Raw genomic sequence first — 10,781 nt, forward strand, 5'->3', positions numbered from 1 at the left:
TACTGGCCTGATCTGTACAGAGTCCCCCCCCCATTACTGGCCTGATCTGTACAGAGTCCCCCCCCCCCATTACTGGCCTGATCTGTACAGAGTCCCCCCCCCCCCCCATTACTGGCCTGATCTGTACAGAGTCCCCCCCCCCCCCATTACTGGCCTGATCTGTACAGAGTCCCCCCCCCCCATTACTGGCCTGATCTGTACAGAGCCCCCCCCCCCCATTACTGGCCTGATCTGTACAGAGTCCCCCCCCCCATTACTGGCCTGATCTGTACAGAGTCCCCCCCCCCCCATTACTGGCCTGATCTGTACAGAGGCCCCCCCCCCCCATTACTGGCCTGATCTGTACAGAGTCCCCCCCCCCCCATTACTGGCCTGATCTGTACAGAGTCCCCCCCCCATTACTGGCCTGATCTGTACAGAGTCCCCCCCCCCCCCATTACTGGCCTGATCTGTACAGAGTCGTCGGTCCCCCCCCCCCCATTACTGGCCTGATCTGTGCAGAGTCCCCCCCCCCCCCATTACTGGCCTGATCTGTGCAGAGTCCCCCCCCCCCCCATTACTGGCCTGATCTGTGCAGAGTCCCCCCCCCCATTACTGGCCTGATCTGTACAGAGTCCCCCCCCCCATTACTGGCCTGATCTGTACAGAGTCCCCCCCCCCCATTACTGGCCTGATCTGTGCAGAGTCCCCCCCCCCCCATTACTGGCCTGATCTGTGCAGAGTCCCCCCCCCCCCCATTACTGGCCTGATCTGTGCAGAGTCCCCCCCCCCCCCATTACTGGCCTGATCTGTGCAGAGTCCCCCCCCCCCCCCTTTCTGGCCTGATCTGTGCAGAGTCCCCCCCCCCCCCCCATTACTGGCCTGATCTGTGCAGAGTCCCCCCCCCCCCCCCCATTACTGGCCTGATCTGTGCAGAGTCCCCCCCCCCATTACTGGCCTGATCTGTATAGGGCCCCCTCTCTACAGAGCCCCACTCCCCCAGAATTGGGGATATTTGGGGTTTGGATAGTATTGGGGTGTCTGAGTCTCTCACAGTATTAATCTTAGGGCCCTCCCCCAATACACACAAGACCCCCCCCCCCTCGGTGAATGGAATGCGGATCACATGGGTTACTCTGCGGTGTGATGGAGTAAATGTCGGTTCATTTTGTGGCCCCCGGGTGTCACATTGGGGGGGGTCTCAGTATGTGGGGGAGGAGCTCACCGGCTACTTAGTTTTGGCGCCCAATGATATCTGTTATCTGTCTCCTCCAATGACATCACTCAGCTTTGTGTTTTGTTTTTGTCTCCACAGAATCCATAATGGCGAAGTCCAAGAACCACACCTCCCACAACCAGTGTAAGTACCCACCAATCCCGGACAGAGTGCTCCCCCCTCCCCCCACCCCCCTGTGTCATGCCTGTCTCAGACCCCCCACCCCCGTGTGTCATGCATGTCCCCCCCCCGTGTGTCATGCCTGTCCCACCCCCCCTGTGTCATGTCTGTACACAACATGTGAAATGGTGACACTTCAGTGCCCTATAGGCGCTCGGAGAACAGGTTTGATGACCCTCTAGTATCCGGAAACCTCGTCCCTGATCATTTTTAATCGGGAACAAGGACAGGCCGGATAATTGGGATTGTGACGCTGCCAAGAACAGGAAAGGATGTATAAAGTTTTATTCCACGGAGCAAATACAAGAAACCGGCTTCAATAAAAACATTAGCAGAGCAGAACGTGCGTCATATTACCGGTATCCATGTAAAGATATTGTTGGGTGGTCAGTACCTGATGTCTCCCAACATGTCTCCCAACATGTTTCCCCAACATTGGCTTCCTCAGGGGATTTTTTTATAGAATCCCCCTGAGGAAGCCAATGTTGGCGAAACATGTTGGGAGACGACATCGAGTACTGACCACCTAATATATTTACATGAATACCGGTAACATGACGCACGTTCTGCTCGCCTAATGTTTTCAGTCCCCGATATTTTCCTCAGGTCATCAGTTTAGCGCTATAGAGGAGGTCTGGGGGTAGAATTATCGCTCTCACTCCGGAGTGTGCCGCGATTTGTAACGTTTGTATCGCAATCAACGTTTTCATGAGTAGGCGCCCGACGTAGGTGTTTTCTGTGGGGGGGCGGGGCTTGAAATATTTTTTGGGGTGATTTTATGTGCTTGGGTGTAACTTTTTTTTTTTCATCCCACAGGGGACAAAGTCCTCTATGTGATGATTTTTAGGTGACAGGTTCTCTTTACTGAGACCCCCCCCCCCCAAATGTCGTCTCTGAGCCCCGCTGATTGCAATGCACATCGCACCGCAGAACATTCTTTCCTGGGGACACCGGGAGGCGGAGCAGGAAGTGATGTCACACACGTCTCTTTCCGGGTCGGCAACAAGGAGAGGAGAGACGCGTGTCCGCACTTCTTCCATCCCCCGGCGCCGCCCGCTATGTCAGCCCCTCAGAGCCTGGAATACGTGGTGGGGGGGGGGGGGGGGGGTGAAAGCGATTGGGTGGCAGCGCAGCCACTGGAAATGTGTAACCCCCCCCCTCCCCCGCTGTCACTCATACGGATCTGGCAGTGAAAGGGTTAATGCAAAATATAATTGATACTTCTTTTATTAACCCCTTCAATACTGGGCACTCCAATCATCCCCCCCCCCCCCCCCCCTGCCTAGACCAATTTTCAGCGCTTTCGCTGTTTAAATGACAATTGCGCACTCGTGATACATTGTAACCAAACAGGATTTTTATTATAACTTTTTTTGGTGGTATTTGAACCCCCCACGGGGTTTTTTTTTTTTTTTTTGGCTAAACAATAAAAAGGCAACAAATTTTGAAGAAAAATAAAGTTTTTCTTTTGTTATAAAATTTTGTAAATAAGTACCGTATTTATCGGCGTATAGCGCACACCCCTAAAGTTGCCCCGAATTCCTGTGGGAAAAAAGTTTTTGTACTTACAGTTTTGGTGTCTTGTGCATCGTCCATCGGTGGCCTCGTCGGGTCCGGCGTCCGTCTGCGGTTTCGGGTGTCCTCTTCGTCGGGTCCGGCGTCCTCGCATCCTCCCCGCTCGTTTCCCGCGCCGACTTTGAATACTGCGCTGACATATACCGAGCGCAGTACACTTGTGTATTGTCGGGCAGGCTCTGCAACTCTCGCGCTGACGTCCTGGACGTCAGCGCGAGAGGACCCGAGACTGCCCGACAATACACAAGTGTACTGCGCTCGGTATATATCGGCGCAGTATTCAAACTCGGCGCGGGTATCGGCGTATACCGCGCACCCACGATTTTGCCCTGATTTTCAGGGCAAAAAAGTGCACGGTATACGCCGATAAATACGGTAAGTTTTTTATCCTTCACTGTCGGGCACTGATAAGGCGGCACCAATGAGGTGGCACTGAAAGGCTGCACTGATGGGCACTTATGGGTGGCACTGATGTGAAATCCCTGGTGGCTGGCAGGCATTGGGGATGGGCACTTATTGGCAGTTGCCTGGGCAGATTGGCATATCCCTGAGGGTTTAGGTGGCATCCCTGGTGGTCCTGGGTGGGCATCCAAGGGGGGGGGACTGCGCTGATAGACGATCTGCACAGACCCCCCCCCCCCTCAGGAGAGAAGCCAATTGGCTCTCCTCTGTCAGACATGAGCGAGGGGGAAAAACGATCAGCGGCTCTTCCTGTTTACATCATGATCGCTTGTGATTGGACACGGCTGGTCACGTGGTAAAGGACCTCCGTCGGAGACTCTTTACCGAGATCAGTGCAGCGGTGTGTCAGACTGACATTGCCGTGATGCGCGCCCCCGCGGGCGGCTGTCGTGGCGCCCAGTCAGGATAACGCAGCCACCGCTCCGGCCGTCATTCTATTGGCTGGGCGGGAAGTGGTTAATAATGGCGCAGATCAATTCTCACACAAGGTGGAGCGCGCCTTTAAATTATTTCCTACAGGTTGTGGTCGCAGTGTTTCCATAATCTGTAGAACATTCCAGAGCCGCGTTCTGTGACGTCTGGTGCCCCCCCCCCCTATGATGTCATAATTCTGGATCCACCAATGTTATTGTACTGCGCTCACCTGCTGCTTCTCCCTCCAGCCGGTACAATGTGCGGGGGAGGGGGGGGTGAATGGGGCTCCTGTCAGTGCTGCTGCTTCTCCCTCCAGCCGGTACAATGTGCGGGGGAGGGGGGGGGGTGAATGGGGCTCCTGTCAGTGCTGCTGCCTCTCCCTCCAGCCGGTACAATGTGGGGGGGTGAATGGGGCTCCTGTCAGTGCTGCTTCTCCCTCCAGCCGGTACAATGTGCGGGGGAGGGGGGGGGTGAATGGGGCTCCTGTCAGTGCTGCTGCTTCTCCCTCCAGCCGGTACAATGTGCGGGGGAGGGGGGGGGTGAATGGGGCTCCTGTCAGTGCTGCTTCTCCCTCCAGCCGGTACAATGTGCGGGGGAGGGGGGGGGGTGAATGGGGCTCCTGTCAGTGCTGCTTCTCCTTCCAGCCGGTACAATGTGCGGGGGAGGGGGGGGTGAATGGGGCTCCTGTCAGTGCTGCTGCTTCTCCCTCCAGCCGGTACAATGTGCGGGGGAGGGGGGGGTGAATGGGGCTCCTGTCAGTGCTGCTGCTTCTCCCTCCAGCCGGTACAATGTGCGGGGGAGGGGGGGGTGAATGGGGCTCCTGTCAGTGCTGCTGCTTCTCCCTCCAGCCGGTACAATGTGCGGGGGAGGGGGGGGGTGAATGGGGCTCCTGTCAGTGCTGCTGCTTCTCCCTCCAGCCGGTACAATGTGCGGGGGAGGGGGGGGTGAATGGGGCTCCTGTCAGTGCTGCTGCTTCTCCCTCCAGCCGGTACAATGTGCGGGGGAGGGGGGGGGGGTGAATGGGGCTCCTGTCAGTGCTGCTGCTTCTCCCTCCAGCCGGTACAATGTGAGGGGGAGGGGGGGGGTGAATGGGGCTCCTGTCAGTGCTGCTTCTCCCTCCAGCCGGTACAATGTGCGGGGGGGGGGGGGGGGGTGAATGGGGCTCCTGTCAGTGCTGCTGCTTCTCCCTCCAGCCGGTACAATGTGTGGGGGAGGGGGGGGTGAATGGGGCTCCTGTCAGTGCTGCTGCTTCTCCCTCCAGCCGGTACAATGTGCGGGGGAGGGGGGGGGTGAATGGGGCTCTTGTCAGTGCTGCTGCTTCTCCCTCCAGCCGGTACAATGTGTGGGGGAGGGGGGGGTGAATGGGGCTCCTGTCAGTGCTGCTGCTTCTCCCTCCAGCCGGTACAATGTGCGGGGGGGGGGGGGGGGGTGAATGGGGCTCTTGTCAGTGCTGCTTCTCCCTCCAGCCGGTACAATGTGCGGGGGAGGGGGGGGGTGAATGGGGCTCCTGTCAGTGCTGCTTCTCCCTCCAGCCGGTACAATGTGTGGGGGAGGGGGGGGTGAATGGGGCTCCTGTCAGTGCTGCTGCTTCTCCCTCCAGCCGTACAATGTGCGGGGGAGGGGGGGGTGAATGGGGCTCCTGTCAGTGCTGCTGCTTCTCTCTCCAGCCGGTACAATGTGCGGGGGAGGGGGGGGTGAATGGGGCTCCTGTCAGTGCTGCTGCCTCTTTCTATCCTCTGAATCTGGTGAATAATTGGGGATGTTTTTTCTTTTCGCAGCCCGTAAATGGCACAGGAACGGAATCAAGAAGCCCGGAACCAAGAGATACGAGTCTCTCAAGGGGGTAAGTGGGGGGAGGGGGTCCTGTGTGTGAAGCTCAGTCTGTGATCTACCAATAGGCAGCCATAGGACATGGGGGTGTGATTGTATTCTCTACCAATAGAATATGGGGGTGTGGCTTATTGTCCTCTATCAGCAGATAGAAGACAGGGGGTGTGGCTTATAGGCGTCTACCTATAGCCAGAAGGGGGTGTGGCTTATTGGCGCCTACCTATAGCCAGAAGGTGGGTGTGGCTTTTTTCGCCTACCTATAGCCAGAAGGGGGTGTGGCTTTTTTCGCCTACCTATAGCCGAAAGGGGGGTGTGGCTTATGGGTGCCTACCTATAGCCAGAAGGGGGTGTGGCTTATTGGCGTCTACCTATAGCCAGAAGGGGGTGTGGCTTTTTGGCGTCTACCTATAGCCAGAAGGGGGTGTGGCTTTTTGGCGTCTACCTATAGCCAGAAGGGGGTGTGGCTTTTTGGCGTCTACCTATAGCCAGAAGGGGGTGTGGCTTTTTGGAGTCTACCTATAGCCAGAAGGTGGGTGTGGCTTTTTGGCGTCTACCTATAGCCAGAAGGGGTGTGGCTTATAGGCGTCTACCTATAGCCAGAAGGGGTGTGGCTTATAGGCGTCTACCTATAGCCAGAAGGGGTGTGGCTTATAGGCGTCTACCTATAGCCAGAAGGGGGGTGTGGCTTATAGGCGTCTACCTATAGCCAGAAGGGGGGTGTGGCTTATAGGCGTCTACCTATAGCCAGAAGGGGGGTGTGGCTTATAGGCGTCTACCTATAGCCAGAAGGGGGGTGTGGCTTATAGGCGTCTACCTATAGCCAGAAGGGGGGGTGTGGCTTATGGGTGCCTACCTATAGCCAGAAGGGGGGTGTGGCTTATAGGCGTCTACCTATAGCCAGAAGGGGGGGTGTGGCTTATGGGTGCCTACCTATAGCCAGAAGGGGGTGTGGCTTTTTGGCCTGGTTGAATCTGTGTTGTGACCCATTTTGCGCAGCCTTAGTTTTGGAAATGTTGTCTTTCATTTCGCGCTCTCACACGGAACGTTCTCACATTTTTTTCTTCTCCTTTCTTCTTTTCCTCCCCTCTTTCTTTTCCTCCCCTCTTTTCCTCCCCTCTTTCTTTTCTTCTCTTTTCTTGGCGGAACATTCTCTCACACACACGTTTGATCTCTTTCAGGTGGATCCCAAGTTCATGAGAAATATGCGTTTTGCCAAAAAACACAACAAGAAAGGGATGAAGAAGATGCAGGCGAACAACGCAAAGAATCTGAAATAGTTCTCTTTCTATATTCTGTCATTTGAATAAAAAAATCTTCAAAACGCAGAAATCTGAAATCTCTGATTATTGGGAGTCTCCTCCTTGTGTGTGTGTGTATTGTATAGTGTGTATATTTATATTGTGTGTGTGTGTGTTGTATAGTGTGTATATTTATATTGTGTGTGTGTGTGTTGTATAGTGTGTATATTTATATTGTGTGTGTGTGTGTGTGTGTGTGTGTGTGTGTGTGTGTGTATATATATATATTAGTGTATAATTAGTGTTTGGGGGGTTCTAAGTAATTTTCTATAAAAAAATTACAGATTTGAACTTGTAAGCAACAAATGTCTGAAAAAGGTTTAGTCATTAAAGGCATTCTGGGTGCCCGGCTTCACAGGTGTTTGAGATGGGCTGTGAATGGCTGGACAGTCTTCTGTGACATGTCCCAGAAGATTGCATGAAGAGAGGGGGGAGAGGTGATCCTCCTTTCAGTGCCGCAGAACCAGGGGATAAAGTGGTAGCTGGTTGCCCCCTGTAAACAGGTACCTGCTCCCCCCCCCAAAAAAAGACATGCCACACGTGGCATGTCAGGGGGTCACCATCACTTAAAGCGGAAGTTCCATTTTTTTTTGGGTGGAACTTTGGCGCTGCGTCGCTTTAACTGACAATTGTGCGACGTGGCTCCAAAACAAAATTGCCGTTTTTTTTTTTTTTTCCCACAAATAGAACTTTCTTTTGGTGTATTTGATCACCTCTGCGGTTTTTAGTTTTTGCGCTATAAACAAAAATAGAGCGACAATTTTGAAAAAAAAAGCAATATTTTTTACTTTTTGTTTTTATAATAAAAACACCCTAAAAAGTTTAGGCCGATACGTATACTTCTACGTAAAGAAAATAGCAATAAGCGTTTATCGATTGGTTTGCGCAAAAGTTATAGCGTCTACAAAATAGGGGATATATTTATGGCATTTTTATAATATTTTTTTTTTACTAGTAATGGCGGCGATCTGCGATTTTTATCGTGACTGCGACATTATGGCGGACACATCGGACAATTTTGGCGCTGTTTTGGGACCAGTGTCATTTATACAGCGATCAGTGCTATAAAAATGCTCTGATTACTGTGTAAATGACACTGGCAGGGAAGGGGTTAAGTGTGTCCTAGGGAGTGATTCTAACTGGGGGGGGCGGGGTTTGGAAATTTCCGACAAGAAAAGTCCAATGTGAGCTTTTGGTCGGAAATTCCGACCGTGTGTAGACTCCATCGGACTTTTCCTGTCGGAATTTCCGCTAACAAAAGACAGAGTCGGTTCTCAAATTTTCCGACGAAAAAAAAAAATTCCAATCGGAAATTCCGTTCGTCTGTAGCAATTCCGGCGAAACTTCATTTTCTCGGCTCGTCGTAGTGTTGTACGTCACCGGCGTTCTGGATGGTCGAAAGTTTAAAGAACTCTTGTGTGACCGTGTGTATGCAAGACGAGCTCGAGCGCAATTCCGTCAGTAAAACTATCCAAGGTTTTCCGATGGAATTTCCGATCGTGTGTACGGGGTATTAGAGGCGCCGCTCTTCTTTTATACTCATATATGTGACGTGACGCTACTTGTATATCAAGACTTCGCTTATAGACATCGCTTATAGACATCGCTTGTATATCGAGACGTCGCTTGCATATCGAGACATCGCTTGTATATCAAGACATCGCTTGTATATCAAGACATCGCTTATAGACACCGCTTGTATATGGAGACACCGCTTGTATATGGAGACATTGCTTGTATATCGAGACGTCGCTTGTATATCGAGACATCGCTTGTATATCAAGGCATCGCTTGTATATCGAGACATTTCTTGTATATGGAGACGTCGCTTGTATATGGAGACGTCGCTTGTATATGGAGACGTCGCTTGTATATGGAGACATCGCTTGTATATGGAGACATCGCTTGTATATCGAGACATCGCTTGTATATCGAGACACCGCTTGTATATGGAGACATCACTTGTATATCGAGACATCTCTTGTACATCGAGACATCTCTTGTACATCGAGACATCTCTTGTACATCGAGACATCGCTTGTACATCGAGACATCTCTTGTACATCGAGACATCGCTTGTACATCGAGACATCGCTTGTACATCGAGACATCGCTTGTACATCGAGACATCGCTTGTACATCGAGACATCGCTTGTACATCGAGACACCGCTTGTACATCGAGACACCGCTTGTACATCGAGACATCGCTTGTACATCGAGACATCGCTTGTACATCGAGACATCGCTTGTACATCGAGACACCGCTTGTACATCGAGACACCGCTTGTACATCGAGACACCGCTTGTACATCGAGACACCGCTTGTACATCGAGACATCGCTTGTATATCGAGTCATCGCTTGTACATCGAGTCATCGCTTGTACATCGAGTCATCGCTTGTACATCGAGACACCGCTTGTACATCGAGACACCGCTTGTACATCGAGACATCGCTTGTACATCGAGACATCGCTTGTACATCGAGACAGCGCTTGTAGAAGGTTTTATTACATTTTACACGCGTTTTTGTTGATGTATGAAGTCTCACTTGTTAGTTTTCTGGGCGGGGCCTTCTTCAAGCACACGCGTGTCACACGTTTACAGGTGCCTCCCCCATCAAAGAGGACCCCCCCGCAGAGTGTGCGCAAATGTTTTCAGTCTACAGAACAATGTGCAATATCGATCCGCGTTTCTCGCAAACTCTTCCCAAAATCATTGATCGTCACGCAGGAACCGCCATTGTGAAATTCTTGTTGCGTAAAACATTTTTAGGGTTTTTTTTTTTTTTTGTTTCTCTACAAAGTTATCCATTAATCCGGACGCTGGATGTCCGTTAATCCTCTCAGGAATTGCGCATTTTGTTTTACATGGCTCCAATCAAGTCGATGATCCTAGTGGTGGTTCTCCTCGCTGTGTGCGGACTCCGGACAACCAATGGCGCTCCGGTAAGTGATCGGCGTTCCACGGGCGTCCAAATTAGGGGCCCCCCACTGGTCATGTTATGGAGGAACGCCAAAATGATGTGACAGTGGGGGGGGGGGGGGACAATAGAGTGTAAGCTCCTCTGTACAGAGACTGATGTGGGGGGGGGGGGGGGACATTAGAGTGTAAGCTCCTCTGTACAGAGACTGATGTGACTGTGGGGGGGGGGGACATTAGAGTGTAAGCTCCTCTGTACAGAGACTGATGTGACTGTGTGGGGGGACATTAGAGTGTAAGCTCCTCTGTACAGAGACTGATGTGACTGTGGGGGGGGGAGGGGACATTAGAGTGTAAGCTCCTCTGTACAGAGACTGATGTGACTGTGGGGGGGAGGGGACATTAGAGTGTAAGCTCCTCTGTACAGAGACTGATGTGATGTGGGGGGGAGGGGACATTAGAGTGTAAGCTCCTCTGTACAGAGACTGATGTGACTGTGGGGGGGGGAGGGGACATTAGAGTGTAAGCTCCTCTGTACAGAGACTGATGTGACTGTGGGGGGAGGGGACATTAGAGTGTAAGCTCCTCTGTACAGAGACTGATGTGACTGTGGGGGGAGGGGACATTAGAGTGTAAGCTCCTCTGTACAGAGACTGATGTGACTGTGGAGGGGGAGGGGACATTAGAGTGTAAGCTCCTCTGTACAGAGACTGATGTGATGTGGGGGGGAGGGGACATTAGAGTGTAAGCTCCTCTGTACAGAGACTGATGTGATGTGGGGGGGAGGGGACATTAGAGTGTAAGCTCCTCTGTACAGAGACTGATGTGACTGTGGGGGGGAGGGGACATTAGAGTGTAAGCTCCTCTGTACAGAGACTGATGGGACTGTGGGGGGGGGGAGGGGAC

At 52.5% G+C, this 10,781-nt stretch overlaps 1 protein-coding gene across 3 annotated transcripts in view; it reads left to right on the plus strand.

Moving 5' to 3' along the window:
• Positions 1-9,793: 9,793 nt before the first annotated feature.
• The window catches only part of LOC120944911 (inter-alpha-trypsin inhibitor heavy chain H3-like), a 27,257-nt gene continuing 26,269 nt past the window's right edge, over positions 9,794-10,781 (plus strand). For all 3 annotated transcript variants that reach the window (XM_040358671.1, XM_040358673.1, XM_040358672.1), the window contains exon 1: positions 9,794-9,901. In XM_040358671.1, coding sequence (XP_040214605.1) covers positions 9,824-9,901 — 78 coding nt within the window. In that variant the 5' untranslated portion in view covers positions 9,794-9,823. The remainder of the gene's footprint in view (positions 9,902-10,781) is intronic.

Source organism: Rana temporaria, chromosome 7, assembly GCF_905171775.1.
Source record: "Rana temporaria chromosome 7, aRanTem1.1, whole genome shotgun sequence".
NCBI classification, from domain to species: domain Eukaryota; kingdom Metazoa; phylum Chordata; class Amphibia; order Anura; family Ranidae; genus Rana; species Rana temporaria.